Source organism: Rana temporaria, chromosome 2, assembly GCF_905171775.1.
Source record: "Rana temporaria chromosome 2, aRanTem1.1, whole genome shotgun sequence".
NCBI classification, from domain to species: Eukaryota; Metazoa; Chordata; class Amphibia; order Anura; family Ranidae; genus Rana; species Rana temporaria.
The window spans coordinates 250,229,602-250,251,807 of record NC_053490.1 but is presented as its reverse complement, the minus strand read 5'-3'; the positions used below and the strand labels follow the sequence as shown (position 1 = coordinate 250,251,807).

Sequence of the window (22,206 nt, the reverse complement as noted above, 5' to 3'; positions counted from 1 at the left end):
AAATGCAGGTGTATATTTCTGACCCTAGTTGAAGCTGATGTTTTTTAAGGAATACAGCACAACACACATTAGTTTTCATGAAGAAAAGTTCATATTTTTCTATATTAATTTTAGATCTGCTCCTGTACAAGTGAAGATATCCCTGAACTGAAGCTATGGCATCTGAGGTAATATTTTGATTTTGGATATGAAAAGGCCTCTTTATTACATTTTTAGATTTATTTTTGATAGCAATGTTTCTAAAAAAACGTTCAAATGGTGGCAGATCTGTTTAATATTTCGAAATATAACCTATAAATTATGTCTTACGCAGGCCATATACTGTTTGAATTTCACTCAGTGGGCTGCTCTGCTTGCACTGCTCTTTTGTCAAAAGTCGATTGTTTGTGAAAGAAGTCTGTTGAAAAGTTTTCAGCCAAACGGGCTACATCCCATCAGGTGCAGCTGGTATTCAACTATTTGGACAGTTGACAAGGCCAGCTATCAATATACAATAGCCACAGCGGGAGAGTCATTCATACGCACTGTATAGTTTGGATGGAGGAATACGTAAATTTTACTTTTTTTTTTGCTCAGTGTGCAGGGCGAAATGAAAAGAAAACTATCAGTATATTTTTAGCTTTATTCACTGAGGTTTGGAGGACTGGTAAAGTTTAAACTACCTGGCTTACTAAACCAGAAACACCGGCCCAGATTCTCAAAGGGCTTACGACGGGGCAACGCAATGTACGCCGTCGTAAGTTCTAATCTGGGCCGTCGTATCTATGCGACTGAGTCTCAGGCCTCGTACACACGACCGAGTTTCTCGCCAAAAACCAGCAAGAACCTTACTGGGAGCTATTTTTTGGGAGTTCTATGGGCGAACTCGGCCCGCCGAGCTCCTCGGCGGCTCCAGGACTGAACACGCCGAGGAACTCGATGTGTTTGGCACGTCGAGTTCCTCGGCCGTGTGTACGGGGCCTTAGAATCAGTTACGCATAGATATCCATTAGATCCGACAGGCGTAAGGCTCTTACGCTGTCGGATCTTAAATGCAATTTTTTTTTTTGTCGTTAGGTGTCGCCACCATCGTTTTCCCCGTCGAGTATGCAAATTAGCAAAATACGCGAATTCCCGAACGTACACGCGGTCGACGCAGTGAAGTTACAACGTTTACATTAGATTTGCGCCGCGTAAAGTTGCCCCTGCTATATGAGGGGCAACCAATGTTAACTATGGCCGTCGTTCCCGCGTCAAAATTTTTAAATTTACATCGTTTGCGTAAGTCGTCCGTGAATGGGGCTGGACGCCATTTACGTTCACGTCGAAACCAATGACGTCCTTGCGACGTCATTTGGAGCAATGCACCCTGGGATATTTTCAGAACGGCGCATGCGCAGTACGTTCGGCGCGGGAATGCGCCTAATTTAAATGCTACACGCCCCCTACCCGGCTAATTTGAATTAGGCGGGCTTGCGCCGGGTGATTTACGCTACGCCGCCGCAACTTTACAGGCAAGTTCTTTGTGAATAAAGCACTTGCCTGCAAAACTTGCGGCGGCGTAACGTAAATCAGATGCGTTATGCCTGCACAGTTTTACGCTCATATACGAGAATCTGGGCCACCATACTTTACGGACCCTGTCAGATTGAAAACAAATCCAGAACAAACTTCCCCTCCAAAGAAGAGCTTATATACTGTAGTCCCTCACCTCTCCAGGTCTTTTACCTCTCGAAAACTTTGTGTGTTTTTGTCACTTCTGGGAGTTTCGGACACCAGTGTCAAGCACCGTTTTATCCTCTAACCCACTACATCACTACAGGACTCGGCTGCAACCCCTGGTTCACACTTGTGTGGTTCTGCGAGCCACGTTTTGCAAGGGCACGGCAGCCCATTCATTTGAAAGGGTTGCCATGCCTCCTGAAAACATAGGTTAAAGGTCCCTGCTCCATTTTTTTACATTGCAGCCCACACAGAAAATGGAAGTGCAGTGCGGTTCCTAGTGCGATAAGTGGCTGCTGCGACTTCCAATGCATGTGGGTGCCATTACGATTAATGGCACCCGCACATTTCTTTAGCATTTTTACGTGTGGGTGGTTGCAGCTGGGGAAACAGATGTGGACCCACAGCGAGAATCAGTGTGAACCAATCCTAATGTAGGGGTTGGAGGAAGGAGCCAGAGCATGGTGTTAAGGGTCTTAGTCGCTGAGTTTTGAAGGACTGAAAATATATTGGCTACTGTGATAACTATGCTTTAAAGGAGAAGTATAGGATTTTTTTTTTTTTTAAGAATTATACTTGCCTAGTCGGCTCTAAGGCTGCTCCCTGAGCAGAGAGCTATTGACTGTCATTCACTGAGCTAAGCTGTGGAGGAGGCGGGAGTGGTTGGCTCAGGCTGGATGCCGGTCCAGGCATGTGGGTGGATCTTTCCCCAACCTGGAACAGCTGTGTGATGGCAGCTGACAGCCCGCTGTCTGCTGAAAACGGGTCACAGGGGTGCAGAACGAACTGCAATGCTGTGATTCACAGAAGTACAGTGAAACAAGCTTTGCCTGTACTTCTCATTTAAAGGAAAACTGTCAGATTGAAAACCAATAGAGAAGAAACGTCCCTTTTATTAGAAGGGTTTTTATACTCGCCATTTTTTTTTTTTGGCAGCTCATGTGTTCTACTTTCTCTCCAGCGCTGCAGTCTTTGTCACTTCCAGAAGTGTGGAACACCCGTGTCTATTGCTGCACACCATGGTTCCATCCTCCAACCCCTATGCCACTACAGGACTCCGCAGTAGGGGTGCAACGGATCGTCACCGATCCGTGATCCGAACGGGCCACCCCGCGATCCGCGGAGCGCTCCGGAGCCTAGGCCTAGGAAAGTCCCCGGCTTCGGCCTAGCTCCGGAGCGGCGGCCAGTCTGCTTGCCAGAGCCCAGCGTGACACGCCTCCCCGCCTCCCCGGGGAGGCGTGTCACGCTGTGCACTGGGCTCTAGCAAGCTGAATGGGAATGTTCGCAGTGAAGCACTGGTGTGAGAGGAGGGGGGGGGGGGGGAAAGAGCACAATAGCAATTCACAGGGGTGGATTAAAGAGGAAGCAGGTGAGGCTGTTTGGGACTTAAAGTACAATCTTGATGTTTTTACAGCAAAAAAAAAAATATATATATATATATATATATAATTTTTTTTTTTTTGCTGTAAAAACATCAGGATTGTACTTTAAGTCCCAAACAGCCTCACCTGCTTCCTCTTTAATCCACCCCTGTGAATTGCTATTGTGCTCTTTTTTCGGATCAGCAAAAAAAAAAAAAAAAAAGGTTCCTTTTTTTCATTGGTCCAAAAAAAAAAAAAAAATAATATATATATATATATATATATATATATATATATATATATATATATATATATATATATATATATATATATATATATATATAATTTTTTTTTTTTTTTGGACCAATGAAAAAACGGACCCTTTTTTTTTTTTTGCTGATCCGAAAATGATCCGATCCGTGACTCCTGATCCGAGGATCGATCCGATCCGTGAGTTTTTTGATCCGTTGCACCCCTACTCCGCAGTGATGTAGAAGTTGGAAGAAAGAGCCATATCGCATGTTTTAAGGGACACAAGCAGCAATAGTGTTGAATGCCAAAAAAGTTTACAGAGGCTAAAGTGCTGAATGGAAGGTAAGAGACACAAGATGCCAGAGAAGTGAGTGAGTATAAAAGCTCTTCTATTTCAGACACATTTCCTCTGACAGGGTTACTTTAACCACTTAATCGACTGGGAAAATAACAGTCCACCAATTGTTTACAAATGTACATTGATAAAAAAAACAGGTTAAAGCCAAACTCCAGGAAACTCCCTTGCAATGGAGCTGTGCCTGAATTGCATTGGGGTCTGGTGGAATTTATTTAACTGAATGAATGGTTGATGCTTGGAACAGACTTCCAGCAGAGGTAGTGAGTTAGTCACCAGTAAGTGGATTCAAACGTGCTTGGGACAAACCTCGATCTATATTCAAAACGAAAAAAATGGGGCAGACTCGATGGACCACTAGGTCTCTTTCTGCCATCACTCTATGTTTCTATGTACAGTAAGATCTTTAGAGAAAGGGATCTTGTTTTTCTAAAATTACGTGATTAGGTTTAGAAACAAATTATTTTTTGCCCATTTATTTTTTACATTGGATTTATTTTTTTATTTTTGTTATAATTGACAGTTTTTATTCAGTTTTAGTCAGAGCTTTTTTTCTCAGAAAATAGATGCAGGAACTCAACCACGACCCTGTTCAGATTTCAAAAACAGTAGGAGGGTCTTAAAGGGGCATTAAATACCAGGATTACATTACATACAGAGTGAAGAGTTCAAGGGGGGTTACACACAGAGTGCAGAGCTGTCACTTAAAAAAACACAGAAACCAGACTTCTGTGTTTACAAGTGATTGTGGTGAGCGGGCACCAAAGGGTCTGAGCCAGAGGTGGTGGAACTGAGTTCCCCCAAGTTCCCCCTGAAAAAAAGCCCTGGTTTTAGTATTTGTTTGATACAAAAAGGAGAGGAAAGAATCCAATAGCAGTCCATTATGGAGTAAACGCATGAATTCACTTAGATAACAAATGAAGCCTTCAAATCTGCAACTAGGGTCAGCTACAGTACATTGGATTTTTACAGTAATATTCAATAAATGACCACTGTTGTCAGAAATCTTCAGTTTGTGGGTACATGTATTTATAAATGACATCCCTGAAATCTAAAAGCTCATACCTAAGCCTCTTCAGCCAATGCAGGTTTTTTTCCCCTCCAGTGCCCCCAACAACATGTGCAATGCTACGCATGCAATGGGAAACAGCACACAAGCACATGCATTTAGTTACTGCTGAAATATAATAATGGAGGGAAAATAATTAAAGGGTTAGTCCACTAAACCTTACTTGTTTTTAAATTATGGAATGGCTCTGAACTAAATTACTCTCTGGCTCCTTATATATCTTTGAAATGTTCATTAGTGTTTTCTGTTCCCAACAACCACAATGGAGTCTTATTCTCAGATGTAGAGGTGTTATCACTGGAGCCCCTAAATAAGTTACAGGAAGCTAATCACCTTCCTGAGCCTTTGGCATCTTTGTACAAAGTGACCATTTTTGGATGGACATATCTTTTGGTTGAGACTTGGAGAAATGCGTTAAATTTTTCTGTGCAACTCTTGTAAATAATTGGTAACCATGCTGTGCGATTTGCCTTGTGATCAGGATTAAACTGTGAACTTTTTCTGCTTGGAAGATTTTATATATTTATTTTAACTGCTTCACTGTGCTGGAACAATAAGTACAAAACACCAGCTGAGTACTAATCAGTAGTAGTGTGCACTGTAGTTGGTTGCATACTGTACAATGTTCTAGTCATTACCAAAACCTTTAATGTGAGGTTCAAGCAGTCATGTAATAGTTGCATACATTTTTATTCCCAAATCTACAGGGGTTCTGGTATTGGACGCCATAGACTACACATATAGGCATGATCCCATGGTCCTAAGGCACCTGTGCTGCACATGATTACACACAGGCTATTGTATAGGATGACCATCTGTGTTTAGTTCAGTGGACCAAGGTAGGAGAGGTGCATTGCAGACACCTAATAAGCTCATTAGCTAAAAATCATTGATGATCAGACAATGTTTTCTAACCAGTCCAATAGCCATTCTTCCTCAGGGAGCCTCTGTTGGTGCTGTCTTTGGAACCCTCATATTTGCTTTAGATCAGGGGGTGTGCAAACTTTTTAAACAAAGGGCAACTTTATTGTCCTTAGGCTTGGGGGGGGGGGGGGGGTAGACTGTGGCCAGTGGGAGTAGAAATTGTGCTGGTGTTATTGGTAGTAAATAATGCCCCATCTTTGGTATTATGGGGAATAATAGAACCCCACTATTGTTTTCAATGGGAGGAATAGTGCCCCAAGGGCCAGATTAAAGCAAGCAAAGGGCCACATCTGGCCCCTGGATCACAGTTTGGAGACCACTACTTTAGATCATCACCCAGTTCAGCTAAAATCTATAGATCGTCCTCTACTGTCAATGGATAGCAGTTCTGGGCATCTGCACAGGCACCAGTACATACAGTACATTGAGTTTACATCTTAATCGGAAAATAGATGATGACCCTGGATGATGCCTACACAAAGTCTGCCCACAGTGAAGCTTTTAAATAAAACAAGGCATTTTCTCCACTTTCTAAAAGACTTCAAAATTTTGCCCCAGCATGTGTTTGAATTGAGACTGGGCAACGTGCAGAGGTAAAGCCTAAGGTATGGCATGTTGCAGTTCATCAGAATTTGCTACTTATTAGGAATAAATTCTATAGTTGTAGAACATCCATGATTCATTTTATTACCAACATAATTTCAAGAATAAAAATATTTGTTCTTCTTGAAATGGACAGTAATGCCAACGTTTTCTGATCTTGAATTTATACACAAGTTGTTTTGTGGGGAATAAAATATATAGGGGCAGATCCACATACATCTGCGCCGGGCGCAGCGTATGTAAGATACGCTACGCCGCTGTAACTTACTTTGCTTTTGTTTGAATCCTCAACGAATTTGCGCCGTAAGTTACGGCGGCGTAGTGTATCTCTCGCGGCGTAAGGGCGCGAAATTTAAATAGATCTAAGGGAGGCGTGTTTTATGTTAATACGTCGTGACCCGACGTAAACAACGTTTTTTTGGAACTGCGCATGCGCCGTCCCTGGGGGTATTCCAGTGCGCATGCTCGAAATTAAACCGGAACCCGCCAATGCTTACGAAGGTGACGTCATTCTACGCAAATTCCTATTCGCGAACGACTTACGCAAACGACGTAAAAAATTCTAAATTGTACGCGGGAAGGACGGCCATACTTAACATTGAGTACGCCTCAGTATAGCAGCTTTAACTATATGCTGGAAAAAGCCGAACGCAAACAACGGAAAAAAAAGCGACGGGCCGACGTACGTTCGTGGATCGCCGTAAATAGCTCATTTGCATACTCGACGCGGATTACGACGGGAACGCCACCTAGCGGCCGCCGAAAAATTGCATCTTAGATCCGACGGCGTACGAAGACGTATGCCTGTCGGATCTAGCCGAGATGCCGTCGTATCTTGTTTCGAGGATTCAAAACAAAGATACGACGTGGGAATTTTGAAATTACGCCGGCGTATCAATAGATACGCCGGCGTAATTTCTTTGTGGATCTGCCCCATACTGTATATTTATATTCTAGTAAAAAAAACTGCTTTATCATTCATTTACTTTGTAAACCAAATGACATTTTTTGCTTATTAAACCCATCATATTACACATTTGATTCTGCCATTTGGGTAGGTAGTGAAGGAAAATCTGACATTTAAAGGCATCATCAAACCTGACAGAGGTTCAAACCCTTCTTCATTTTTTTAAAAGTTAGCTGTTAGAAACATAGACTGGAGTTATATCTCGTAAGGTCAGGCCACCGAGAACTTCTTTCCACTTTCAGTAGACAACATAGAGTTAAACCACTGTATAATTTCTTATATCTCTTTTTGGGACTGTGCTGATGAGATTTCATTTTGCTAATTTCCCTGATCTCACACCCGCCATGACTCTTACAAGGTCCCGGTTTCCCTGTCCCTCCTAGGCAAGCAGAAACAATTAAAATGATAAATGGGTATGACGAGAGCTTGGAACTTCAATGAAGTCCATAAAGCCATGGAGTGACTAAGCTCACCAGGCTCCACCTAACTCATATAATCTAAACTTCTATAATGCTGTGATAGGTCTGTTAGGTGAAAATGCTTGTTGTTTGATCACTCCTAAACTGCTTGTGTTCAAGTTGTTTGTACCCAGTATGTGCCCAGTATGTCCTATGACTAATCTTATGCAATAGGTACTGGTCACTTGATCCCTGATGTCTTTGTTCTCCTAACGTCATTCCGTGTATGTTGTTTTCTATTAAACTGAATAAGAGAACTATCGGTGGAATTTTGCAAGAGCACATGATGTTCTGTCAATGTTCCAAACCACTTATCTCTTAATGTAGAATAGCGCATTTCATCATGTATTTCATCATTGGTAATGGTGTAATAAAGTCTCCTGAATTTAAAATTTTTATGTATTTTTTAACAGAAAAGGAATTTAACATTTTAATTTTTAACTTTTTAAAGAGCATTAATCGGCATGCAGCCACTGGTTATTAATGATATTGGTTCCCTCATTGTTATTTGGTGCATTCTTTGTGTATTTATCGTTTGTGTGTGTGGATAGAATATGGACTGCTAAGGGCCTGTGTCATTTTTTTTTTTTTAAATCTTTTTATTATGCGTCCCATTGGAGACATTAGGGTGGATTCAGTAAGCAATTGCGTCTGCATAACCATAGTTACGCAGCGCAATTGCTTAGTTGCGCCGGCGTAACGACTTTTCTGTATTCAGAAAGCTTGTTACGCCGACTGCAGCCTAAGATATGACTGGCATAAGGTTCTTATGCCGTCGTATCGTAGGCTGCATTCTTACGATGGCCGATAGGTGGCGTTCCCGTAGTGGTCAGCGTAGAGTATGCAAATTGCATACTAACGCCGATTCACAACCGTACGCGCGCCCTATGTACGCAGTTTACGTCGTTTACATTCGTCGGGTTCCGCGTAAGGCTGCTCCTGCTATTAGCAGGGGCAGCCAATGCTAAGTATACCCGTCATTCCCGCGTCGCGATGTTTAAAAATTACGTCGTTTGCGTAAGTTAATCGTGAATGGCGCTGGACGCCATTTACGTTCACGTTGAAGCAAATGACGTCCTTGCGACGTCATTTGCCGCAATGCACGTCGGGAAAGTTTCCCGACGGAGCATGTGCACTACGTTTGGCGCGCCTAATTTAAATGATCCACGCCTCCTACGGGATCATTTAAATTACGCGCCCTTACGCCGGGCAGTTTTAAGGAGCGCCCGCGCAAATTACGTAGCTAGTGCTTCATGAATGAAGCATAGCGCAGGTAATTTACGGAGGCGCAGCGTTAAAACGGTACGCTGCGCCTCCGTAAGAGGGCGCAAGTCGTACCTGAATCCACCCCATTCTCTTCCACTTGCTGTCTTGGTGACAGTATTGTGGCAGCATATGAGAAGAAATCTCCAATAGGGACACAGCAATAAGAACCAATTTTTTTTGCTTATTGATACACTTAAAGCTGTATTAAACCCAAAAGAAAACATTTATTAAATTGTAGTTTACCAATTCTTATGCCGCGTACACACCATCACTTTATGTGATGAAAAAAAATGACGTTTTTAAAAACGTCACTTTAATTGACCGTGTGTGGGGGAAAACGTCGTTTTATGTCTTGTAAAAAACGACCAAAAAAAATTGAAGCATGCTTCAATTTTATGTGTCGTTTTTCAAAAGTGCACTTTTTACTTCACAGAAATTGACCGTGTGTAGCAAAAAACGTCGTTTTCTAAGACGTTTTTTCATCCACGCATGCCCAGAAGCTACTTATGAAGCAAGCTTCAATGGAAAACGTGGTGGAACGTAACCTCACTTTGCTAGAACATTGTGAGAAAAACGATGGCGTGTAGGCAACTTCGTCTTTGAAAATTGAAGTTTCAAAAACGTCATTTTTTACTTCACAGAAAGTGTCGTTTTTTTTCATCACATAAAGTGATGGTGTGTACGGGGCATTAGATGTGGTGTTTTTTTTGGGCTTGCTTTCATCTATTTTCACCTGGTAATGCAGCTAACAAGTCTTCTTCTTTTTTTTTTTTTTTTTTTATATATTCAAAAGAACAAGCTATATAGCAGAATGTAGCAGTTTCAGAGATGAGACAAACAATTTAACACTGACTGGGGGGGCTTACAACGATCAGGAAAAACTGTTTCCTTTATAAAATGCTGTAACTGCTTCTGAGGCCTCGTACACACGACCGAGTTTCTCGGCAAAAACCAGCAAGAAACTTGCTGGGAGATATTTTTTTGCAGAGGAAACCGGTCGTGTGTACATTTTCGTCTAGGAAACTGTTGAGAAACTCGACGAGCCAAAAAGAGAGCATGTTCTTTATTTCCTCGACGGGAATGGAGAAACTTGCCTTGTCGAGTTCCTCGACAGCCTAACAAGGAACTCGACGAGGAAAACGATGTGTTTCGCCCGTCGAGTTCCTCGGTCGTGTGTACGAGGCTTAAGAGCCCTTTCACACTGTACCCCTTCCTATTTTTTTAGCTGCGATTTACTGTCGGATTTTCAACGCATTTAACCCCCCGCTAGTGGCCGAAAATGGGTTAAAACCGCCGGCAAACCACTGCTACAGAGCCGTTTTGCTGGCGGTACGGCGGCGCTGCCCATTGATTTTAATGGGCAGGAGCGCATCGCTCCTAATGCGCTTGAAAGAGGCTGCTGGCAGGACTTTTTCTGACGCCCTGCCAGCGCACCGCTCCAGTGTGAAAGCCCTCGGGATTTAACACTGAAGTGGGCAGAGCAGCTGTTTTAGATTAGTTGCAGGCGCTATTTTCAACGCTATATCGCTTACAAAATGCACCTAGTGTGAAAAGGGTCTAAAGTGTTAGCTTGAGTTTGTCTTCAATTTGTTAGTGCATTTAAATCTGCTAGTACATACAACATCCCCCCCAAACTGACAATGCTACTGTCCAAAGGTGCACCCTGTGCTCATTCATGCAGACCGGGGCTACTCTAATACAGGAAATGTGTTACTGGCCAGATCACTAGGTGACAACAGAAGGAAGAAAAGCCTAAAAAAAGAAAACAAATTCAGCTACCACATCGAATAATTGGTAAGCTGCAAAATATACAATTTTTGGTTTTGGGTTTATTACCACTTTAAAAGTTGTATTAAACCAAGAAGCAAACGTATATAATATATTTCAGCTTACCAATTCTTGGATGTGATGGCTGTGTTAGATTTCTTTTTTAGGCTTTCTTTCCTTTATTTTCACCTGGTGATCTAGCCAGTTTTTTAAAAGAATGAGCTTTCCTGCGGATGTAGCGTGTAAAGGGTTGAGACAAACGTTTTAACACTGTCCGGGTGCTTACAATGATCATCTTTTTTTAAATTTATGTAAAAACCTTTAACCCAAAACTGTTTCTGTAAGTACGTGTAAAGTGTTAGCTGGAGTTTGGATTGAATTTTGTTAGTTATCTAAATCTGCTAGTACATCCAACACTCCCCTTCACCCAGTTTGACAATGTCGCTGTCCAAAGGTGTCTCTGATGCTCATTTATCCAGAGAGGGGGCACTCTAATACAGGAGCTATGTTACTGGCTACATCACCAAGGGAAAAAAAGCCTAAAACAAAAAGAAAATTGGAACAGGCACCATAACTAATGATTGGTAAGCTGCAATATATTTATTTTTTGTTTTAGGTTTAATACCACAAAGTATTTTATTCCTTCATTTCTAGTATGCATTTACTGTAAAACAAAAAAGATGCATCATGTAGCATTCCTAATTGCTTGTCCCACTTAGCTCTTGTTTTGCCAATGCTAAAACATCACATCGTTTTATATTGATGAGTGAACTGCATTCTTTTCCCTGAACTGTTATATTTCAAAAGTATACTTTTAATCATCAGTGCAATGCTACCCTTCTTTTTAGGGAGATAAACTATGGGGTGGAAGATTTGTTGGCAGCATAGACCCCATTATGGAAATGTTCAATTCTTCAGTGTCTTATGACCAGAGGATGTGGTCAGCTGACATCAGGGGAAGTCAAGCTTATGTAAAAGCCTTGGAAAAGGCAGGACTTGTAAACCCAACTGAAATGGAACACATTTTAACAGGTTTGGATCAGGTAATGTTCTATTTGATTTTTCCCTACATTATACAATTGTTTGGTTTGGACACAAGGGAAGATCTGGCTGTCAAATTTCAGCTGTATTGTTTTGTTTTTGTAGGCAGGGGCAGACTGACAACTCATGGGGCCCCCGGGCAATAGATTATGGGTCCCCCAGGCAATAGGAGATTTTGGGGCCCCCAGGCAATAGGAGATTATGGGGCCACACAGTATACACACATACAGTATACATACACAGTATACACAAAGAAACACAGTATGCACACAAAGAGTGTACATACACACATACACACACACACACACACTAAAAATGGTACTGGAGAGGCGGGGCAGCTATAATCTTGTGATTTTTTTTTTTTTTTTAAAACACTGATTTTTACATACTGTCCCTGGTTTTACTGAGGCTGGCAACCCTGATGGGGCCCCCTAGTGGGGCAGTGCCCGAATGGTCAGTCCACCCCTGTTTGTAGGGTACAACTAAAAGCAACCTGTACTAAGAAAAATACATTGGTCTATGTGCATAGCCAGAAAAGATATGTCCTTATTCTGGGATTTTTAAGGCAATGCAAACATTGGCCCAGAATCACAGAGAGCGGGTGCACATTACGCCGCCGTAGCGCAAATAATATACGATACGCCGACGCAGCGCAGAGAGGCAAGCATGGCATTCAGGAAGCCAGTGCTCCCAACGCTGCGTCGGCGTGGCGTAGGTTTCAAAGGCGCAGGCAGGCGTAGGTGGAAGTGGGCTTGACCCATGCAAACCCATGCAAATGAGGTGTGACCCCATGCAAATGATGGTCCGAGCGCCAGACAAGTACGTTTACTGAACTGCGCATGCGCCGTGGACACATCCCCCTGCGCATTCGCACAACCACGTCGGAACAACTGCCTAAGATACGCCGGAGCAATGCGTACGCCATGAACGTAACCTACGCCCAGCCAGACACACGTCCAAGGTAAAATACACCGGCTTGTGTTCCCTGGTGCAGACCTTTGCATGTCTGCTGCTGAGTTACACCTCCTTTATGGGGCTTAACTTTACGCCGGATGTACAACTTACGCGCACCTCTCGTATCCTGCAAGCAAGATACGTCGGCGGGGTGTAGCCTGGTTTTAGGCGCATCTCTGTTTGTGGGTCTTGCGCACAGATACGACGGCGCACATTTGCACTTTCGTCGGCGTAACTTGATATACGTCGGCGTAAGTGCTTTGTGAATCCGGGCCATTATTTGTAAAAAGATTATATTTATTGAGTATCGTTTAAAAATATTATAAAATAACAAATACAAAATGGGTTCAAAGAAAAATTATATCATATAGCATGGTAGAGCTCAAAGTTCTTAAAGCAAAGGGACATATTGAGGATATGTAGAAGTGGTATCCCCCAGCGACTTTCTTGTGAAAGCCACCCTTTGAGATTTGATGGGAAAAATTCAGTTGATGGGGATATCCAACACGTTTCGAAATGGATAAAAGTATGAATTTCTTCTTCATGGATTTTTACCACTTCTGCAATGAAAAGCAAAACCACTTGAACAGTTTGATATATTGTAAACAGTATACATTATAGTGTGTTTTAAAAATACTCACATCATACTTTGTCTCTGGCTAGAGCATACCCACAGCCCAAAGGAAGGGGGGACTCCCATATGTCAATCATATCAACTTTCATGCTGTACAGAGACCGCTGATAATTGTTTTTATAGAATTATCCAAAAATTAGATGCCAATGCTTCAATAGAAGGGGGAAGAGAAAAAATAACTACACGTAATATAAAAAAAGGTTTGTGCATATCCCTCCCCATGTGGCAGATCCCACAATGCATCATCTAAAAAAATATGATGCAATTTGTGCAGAACAATCCAAGATTGCTCCACGGAGAGAACACACTTCTCAAACGTCTATTTGTTCCTATCTGTCTAAATAAGAGGATTATTGCAGAAATCCTAACCTTCACCACCAATGTGGGAAGGAGGAATGGCGTCTGGTGCGGTCCTCGGCGTTCCAATATACTGCGCATGTGCTAACCACGTAGCCACTGTGCTGCCCCACACATATTTTTACAGAACTTTCATCAGGCCCATTTTTCCAAATTATGTTTAAGGGGCCAGATTCACGTAGGCCGGGCGCAGCGTAACGTAACTGGTTTACGTTACACCGCCGCAATTCTTCCAAGTTAGTGCCCGATCCACAAAGCACTAACCTGGAAATTTGCGGCGGTGTATCGTAAACACGTCCGGCGCAAGGCGGGCCCAATCGAATGAGTCCCATTTAAATTAGGCGAGCTCCCGCGCCAGACGTACTGCGCATGCTCCCGATGCAAATTTCCCGACGTGCTTTGCGTGAAATTACGACGCGCCAACGTTTTGTGAATCGCGACGTGAAAAAAAGACTTGCGCCGGGGAAAAATAAAAATGTTTAAAAAAATTCAAAAGCGACGCGGGAAAGACGGGTATACTTTTACATGGTGGAGTCATTTTCCACTTTGTAAAAGGTGCCCTATCTTTGCGACGGCAAACTAACAGTCGCGGCGACGTAACGACGGGAAAAAGCTTTGTGGATCGCCGTAACTCCTAATTTGCATACCCGACGCTGGTTTACGACGCAAACTCCCCCCAGCGGCGGCCGCGGTACTGCATCCTAAGATCCGACTGTGTAAAACTATTACACCTGTCGGATCTTAGGGATATCTATGCGTAACTGATTCTATGAATCAGCCGCATAGATAGAAACAGGGATACGACGGCGTATCTCTTTTGTGAATCTGGCCCATACTGTGCATCTAATATTATGGACTGGCTGGTTCATATACTTTTCATATACCATTACAGTCTTGGCAGCAAGAAAACAACTCTGATGGGTTATTTCAGATTACACTGGTTTGGTGCCAGGGTTCTTTTCAGTTCTGTTGTAAGCATTTAAGCAGTCTCCATTTTGTCATTCTCCAGCTACATTTTACCAACAGAACCAATGCTTCTAGATTGCATTATACTGTGCATCTGGGGAATGTGAAGAACACCAGACGGCACAAGTTCTGTGTCTAGTGGTGGCCAGTATGTTTGCAACCCCAATAATGCAGTAGTGGTAAACATGGTGCAAGAAGACACACAATGGGAGTGGGAGGGCAGGGGAGGAGGCTTCAGAACTTTCTAGAGCCACTCTGCCCTAATTCCTAAAATTTCAGACTGGGAATTATCCTAGAATTAAAACCATTTCCACATCCACATTCTGCTGAATAAAGGGCACTACCTGCCAGCGTACCATGTCTCATTTTCTGCCCAAATCCTAAACCTTCCCTTCAGTTTGTTCTTTTCTGCACAGATCATGATCCTGCACTCTATGGGGGTTATTTACTAAAGGCAAATCCACTTTGCACTACAAGTGCACTTGGAAGTGCAGTCGCTGTAAATCTGAGGGGTAGATCTTAAATGAGGGGAAACTCTGCTGATTTTATCATCCAATCATGTGCAAGCTAAAATGCTGTATTTTATTTTCCTTGCATGTCCCCCTCGGATCTACAGCGACTGCACTTCCAAGTGCACTTTGCACTTGTAGTTTGCGCTTGTAGTTTGCGCTTGTATTTTCCTTTAGCAAATAACCCTCTATGTGCATAGAACCTAGACATCAATCCGTGTGATCTCTGTGTGGACCAGCAAACACTTTTTGCAGCTTTGATGTCCATTATGCCAAGGTCCTAATGTTTTTATCTGATAAGGAGCCCCTTGAAAACCCCAAATATTGGCCAGCAGTTCCTCGCTGCCCCTGGCAGACCTACTGTACGACTACAAATGAGTAAATTGGAGAAATCCTGCCATGCTAGATTATACTAGAGATGGAGTGTAGGGCTCTTCACTTTTTCTACCTAAAGACAACCTTCACATATCAATAATCGTGTTTAGTTTTCTTAGACTGCACATTTTGGGGAATAGAGGAGTACATTTAAAACCGCTGATTTATGAAGGTACCACTACAGTATGTTCACATACTCGGGAAAGGAAAGGTTCACTTTTAAGAAACTTTTCAGAACAGAAATAAGGAAGCTGACATTTTTTATCCTTGCTTAAAGTCTTTACAAAGCACTTACGCCGACGTATCTTGATATACGCCTCGTAAGTCTAAATATGCGCCGTTGTATCTGTGTGCCGTGCCCACAAACTGAGATACGCCTAAAAATAGGCTTGATCTGACCGACGTAACTTGCCTACGCCGGCGTATCGTAGGCGCATATTTACGCTGGGCGCATTTGCCGCTCCCATGGATTTTCTATGCACATATGCAAATGAGGGAGATACGCCGATTCACGAACATACTTGCGCCCGGCGCATAATATACACGGTTTGCGTAAGTCGTACGTCCGGCGTAAAGTTATTCCCCATATATGAGGCGCAACTCATGCTAAGGTATGGACCAGGGAACACAGCCGTGGTATTTTACATCGTTTACGTAGTACGTAAATAGGGCTGGGCGTAGGTTACGTTCATGTCGTAGGCAGTGATCCGTCGTATCTTAGGGAGTAGTTCCGACGTGATTCTGAGCATGCGCACTGGGATACGCCCACGGGACGGCGCATGCGCCGGTCGTTTTAAGTACTTGTATGGCACTCGGCCCATCATTTGCATGGGGTCACGCCTCATTAGCATGGCTCACACCCACTTCCACCTACGACGGCTTACGCCGAGGGAACCCAGCGCAGTTTGGGAGGCAAGTGCTTTGTGAATTGGGTGCTTGCCTCTCTGCGCTACATCGGCGTGGCGTATATTAGATACGCTACGCCGTCATAAATATGCGCCAATGTATGTCAATCCGGGCCTTTATCCTTACTTATTTATGACCCAAAACAAGATTTTAGCTCAGGTCTCTTGACTTCACTGGCTGCATACTTCATCCTATGCATAATAATGGAAGAATAGAATTTTTAGAAGTAATGACCGTTTCTGCATTTGTAAAATATGTTATTTATTCATTCCTTACAGATCCACGAGGAATGGTCTAGAGGCACATTTGTGTTGACAAAAGCTGATGAGGATATACACACTGCCAATGAACGCCGCCTCAAGGTAGCCATTTAGTCATTGTTTTGTGCCAGTGTTAGCAGGTTTCATTAATACACAAGCCACTGTCAGCACTTCTGCAACACAGCCAGGTACCAGACAGTCAAAAGGACAGTTCGACTGTCAACTTTCGTATCAAATATACCCAGGGGATTTTAATGGCGCTTTATCTGGTATACCAACGTTCATAACTGGTTAAATAGACAATTTTTTTTTTTTTTTAACCCATTGCATTAAGGACCTGATTAAAAAGTTCTGTTTTAAATAACATACCTGTTGCTGATTCCAATACACATATGACCATTCATTCCTGTGTTTTATGTTAGAGGACAACAATATTGACTTCATAATGTCCAGCAATATATTTGGTGACTGTATTCGCTCCTCGAAATTTAGCAAACTTCTTTTTTTTTTTTTCTCTTTGCAGGGACAGTTAGACACCACACTGACATACTTATCCTATGCAGTTGCTTTGTTTTTTACCAAACCATATTAACTGACATAAGGCTTTTTTCATGAGTCGTGAGCATGGCCTTTTATTCATTTTATTGGTTTAATCATATTTATTTTCACATTACGAGATGGGGCCAGGAACCTTGCCATTTTCTGCCTCCATATATATGTCCTTATAGCTAAACTCCAGGCAGATATAAAGCACAAACTAATGCACGTATTCATTCATTATTACAGTATATCAGAAAATAAGTACCTGAGTTTGACTTGGTATCATCCTCTTCAATCCACCGTACACCAGAACTCAGACTGGGAGAAGTTGAAAAGGCAAAAAAAGCCAGTCGGTTAATTTGCTGACATGCTGCATGCCGATAGACGAATAGGTGAATTCAAAGTGACGGAGTGAGCTCATCAGTATGCTGCTTTTCCTTCACTGTCAATGCACAAGCTGGGGACGGAGAGGAGACCTGTAAGTGGTACTCAACCAATCTGAGAAACAAAAATCAGGTCTCCTGCCCTTCCTGGATGGACATAAATTCAAAGTAACTTCCTCATATATAGTTCATCTGTGTATTTAGTAGTTTACCTGGAGTTCCTCTGTAATAATAGAATATACAGTAATAATGAATGATATTGTAAATGTTTAGTTGAAACAGCCAGTGAAAAACTCCCATGGGTTTCACTCTACAAGCCGGTAATCTACAGCAACACATTGGTTGCCATGAGGCAGGGCTCAAGTCCTGCGGGAACGCGTGGGAACAGAGTTCCTGCACTTTTTTCACAGCAGGAACGCAGTTCCCTTTGCAGGACTAGAGCAGCCGAGCCACCCCAGCCAATCCTTCACTAAGCGGCGATGCCCAGCTCGAGTCACTGTCAGGGGCAGGGGAACCTTAGTAATCCTTTATGTTACTGGCTTCCTGTATATGGATTCATCGGGTAGTGTGCGGGTATTCTGTCACTTGCTCGATGCCGTAGTGTCTCCTGGGAGCTTTTGTCATTGTTCCCAGGAGACATTGCAGAGGTCTGCCGCGAGTTATCGCAGGATTTAGAAAAAACGTGCTTCTTTCTAAATCCCGCGATAACTTGCGGCAGACCTCCGCAATGTCTCCTGGGAACAATGACAAAAGATCCCAGGAGACATTGCGGCATCGAGGAAGTGACAAAATACCTGCACACTACCCAATGAATCCATATACAGGAAGCGGCCAGTAACATAAAGGATTACTAAGCTACAGTGGATCGAAAAAAAAAAAAAAAATGCGGTTTAGTAATTATGCATATGAGCTATAATTTATTTATTTTTTTGGTAGGGGAGTGGATCTTGGGTGGGAGTTCCCACACTTTTTTCCCCAGGACTTGACCCCTGCCATGAGGTACTGCCCTTTATTCTTCCAGTTGGTCATACACTGCATAACCCTTGTGAGCAAACCATCTCATGTGTGTAAAAGATTAATTTAATGAAGAGTGCTACACAATGAACCTCATTCCTATTAGATGTCATCATAGTTACATAGTGAGGTTAAAAAAAGTCCATCAAGTTCAACCTATGTGTGTGATTATATGTCAGTATTACATTGTACATCCCTGTATATCATAATGCAAGGTTACGACTACATTTTTTCCATCTCCTTAAGAAAAGCAGATCCTTGCTTTTTTATATCTTCTGTGTAAAAATGGAATAGACCTAGAATAGTCTTTTCTTTACTGCCTCCAACCAGGAACCACTGACCGAGACCACAGTGACATTTTTTTATTACATTAGTGCTGCTGCCGAGACCTTGTGTCAGCCTTCTGAAATATTTTAGCTTAGATTCTGATGGTAATTAAACTTCTACTTATTAAAATGTTGGTGGATTTCAAATTTTAAAGTAGAGAATAATTTATTGTGCATCCTTCTATAGTGCGGTTGTATTCTGCCTCTTGCCCCTTATTGCTTTATCTGTAATGAACACTCCTCCTGTCTTACTTCTGTCTAGGAGCTAATAGGAGAACCTGCGGGAAAGCTCCATACTGGACGCAGCCGAAATGATCAGGTATCTTTCATTCCTTGATACACTATTTATTATTGGGATATAACATTATTTGTAGCGTATTATATTTTGCAAACATAATAGCCTACTATATTTTGCAGGCTGTTCACAGCACATTCTGCCTTGGTGGAACCTACATTTTTTTATTGTCTCCATCAGTCAGTCAGGCCAACACATACATATGCTAGTGCTAATTTAGTCATAAGCCAGTTATCCTATTGCTGTTATTTTTTGATGTGTTGAAGGAATGTATTTTTGGCAATCATCCCTGACCTGCCCACAAATACGCACAGATACATGAAAATATGGACCTTTTGCTTTCCACAGATAGTTCTATGCCCTGTCACTTATTAAGTGCCAAAGTTTCTGAAGGCCACATATACTGTGCTGTTTGTGCTTCAAAATGGCAGAAATTACTAAAAAAAGATAGTGAATTGAGCAATGAGTCCCATTCATTCACAAAAGACCCATATCCACCTAACGGGTACATCATTAGATATCACAGCAAAGAAAGAGGAGAAGCACACCGCTCCAGGCAGAATCAGGTGTAAGGTAGATCACAGGTGCAGACCTCGGCTCACCACCGTGGGAGACGAATAAAACAAGAAATTGGTCGCACACTGGAACTCCAACTTATCTTGATGTCATCTTTATTGTCAAAAGGGTCAGACAAATACAGGCAATGGTAGACACGTTTCACAAGTGATAGCTTGCTTGTTCACAACCACAATCATTACATATAGTTGGTAAATAAACTCATTCAAGGCTATACAATAGGATTGCTAAGAAATTGGGGGGGGAAAAAATAGTAACCCATAAATAGTATTAAAAATACCATTTCGAATGGGGCCCATGTGAAATCGTATGTGAAGGTTCCCAGTTATTACTGGGAACTGACTTTGGAAGACAGCCCTATTGAAAGCAATAGGAGCGCAGACAGTTTCCACGGCTAATTTCGGCCACTTGCATGTAATAGGTCATTGAGCAATTACCTGCAAATGGTGGGCCCTGGATATAGACTGTCTGCGTTCGTGGGTCATTACTTACACGTAATCGGTCCATGAGCGAATACATGCAAACAGCCATGATTAGCTGCAGGAACTGTGTGCCTCCCATTGCTTTCATTTGGGCTGCCTCCTGCAACTAACTGGCAGGAACCCCCGCTGGGGTCCTCGCAAATGATCACACATGGCCCTTTTCACAAATGTGAGTGTGGGCTAACACACTTCCTTTCTAGGCTGACAGCGCATACTCACTTTACTTTACCTGTGAAAGAACAACATTGTCACCCTAGGACAGGACTACAGAACACCTTCGCCTCGTCTCTTCTCCATAACATAGGGGAAGGTATTCTGTAGTCAACAGAGAAAACCAGGAGCAATACTTATTGATAACAATAGTAGAGGTAGGAAGAACAGGAAGTTGTTAGTTCAGCAGAATTAACATGTATTTTATTTTCTAAATACACTTTAAGTATTACATCTGGTGTTTTTTTTTTTTTTTTTTTGCTCACAGGTTGTAACAGACATGAGGTTGTGGTTGCGAGATTCCTGCTCTGCTCTTCACTTGCATTTAACACGTCTTATCAGGACCATGGTAGACAGAGCAGCAATGTAAGTGAAGGCTGTGTAGTCTATTCTGCTATAGTAAATATCTTATCTCAATTTAACCAATTATATATCCTTTCCAAAAACAATTGGCTAAGTGACAATTTTGGTGTGTCAATGGGTAAATTCATTTTCTTTTCTTTTTACAGAAGTCCATTTTTGTTCATGAATGGGGGAAAAAAAATCCACTGTTTTGTGGTGGTCTATGACAGGCCCAAGTCTTTTGAATAGGACTATGAATAATAATAAGTCTATGAATAGGCCCAAGGGGTGAATCATAGGTGTGCGCAGTCTATTGCATTAGGGTGTGCACCCCAAAGCCCAAACACGCACTACCGATCACTCACAATGTTCATTCAGAAAGGAAGGGGCCGGTAAATTACATATTTACTGGCCCTTCCCCACTCCTAAAACATCCCAGCAGCAACAGCCAATAGTTGAGGAGGGAAGCTGGCAGCGCTGCGGGGGGAAAGATGGGAGCCAGGGCAGTAGGGGGAATCTGTGCCTCACAGGGTGATTAGGGTGTGCCTGGGCACACCTGGCACACCCTGTGCGCACGCCTATGGGGTGAATACTTTATGTGGCCATTGCATATTCAGAGATGGAGAACCAGGGAAATCTGGTTGGTAGTTTGGAAGCAGTTTTTGTAACATGTTACAAATGTAACAACTAATTTTACACTGAGTACATTCATAAAAAAAAAGCCAAAAATATTGATGCAATTTTTCCTTTAGAAAAAAAGAAATCGTTGCCAGCACCCAGCATAAGAGTCGGTTCACACTGCAGCGGCACGACTTCAGGGGCGACTCTGCAAGTCATCCTGAGGACGACTTCAGAGGTGATTTGCAAAACGACTTCTGTATAGAAGTCAATGCAGGTCGCCCCCGAAGTCGTACAGCAGTGATGGGGAACCTTGGCACCCCAGGTGTTTTGGAACTACATTTCCCATGATGCTAATGCACTCTGCAGTGTAGTTGAGCATCATGGGAAATGTAGTTCCAAAACACCTGGGGTGCCAAGGTTCCCCATCACTGTCGTACAGGAACCTTTTTCTAAGTCGGAGCGACTTGCGTCGCTCCTATTACAACGGTTCCATTGCATTCAATGGGACGCGACTCGTCAGGCGGCTGAGCCACCTGACGTGTCGCCCCAGTGTGAACCGGGTCTTACTGTGATTGGGAAATGCAAAACCACTGCCTACAAACAAGCAGGTTATGACCTGCTGCTTGCAACATAATGCGTGCTGAATGCTGATAGTCCACTCTGTTTTTGTAAGAAATGTAACCTTGAACTTT

General features: G+C 42.7%; 1 protein-coding gene across 1 annotated transcript in view; it reads left to right on the top strand.

Annotated features, from left to right (window-relative positions):
* The window catches only part of ASL (argininosuccinate lyase), a 53,829-nt gene that overhangs the window by 5,780 nt on the left and 25,843 nt on the right, over positions 1–22,206 (top strand). Inside the window, exons 2-6 of the mRNA XM_040336765.1 lie at positions 115–167; positions 11,572–11,766; positions 16,744–16,827; positions 19,251–19,307; positions 20,820–20,917. Of these exons, the coding sequence (XP_040192699.1) occupies positions 156–167; positions 11,572–11,766; positions 16,744–16,827; positions 19,251–19,307; positions 20,820–20,917 (446 nt within the window). The 5' untranslated portion in view covers positions 115–155. The remainder of the gene's footprint in view (positions 1–114; positions 168–11,571; positions 11,767–16,743; positions 16,828–19,250; positions 19,308–20,819; positions 20,918–22,206) is intronic.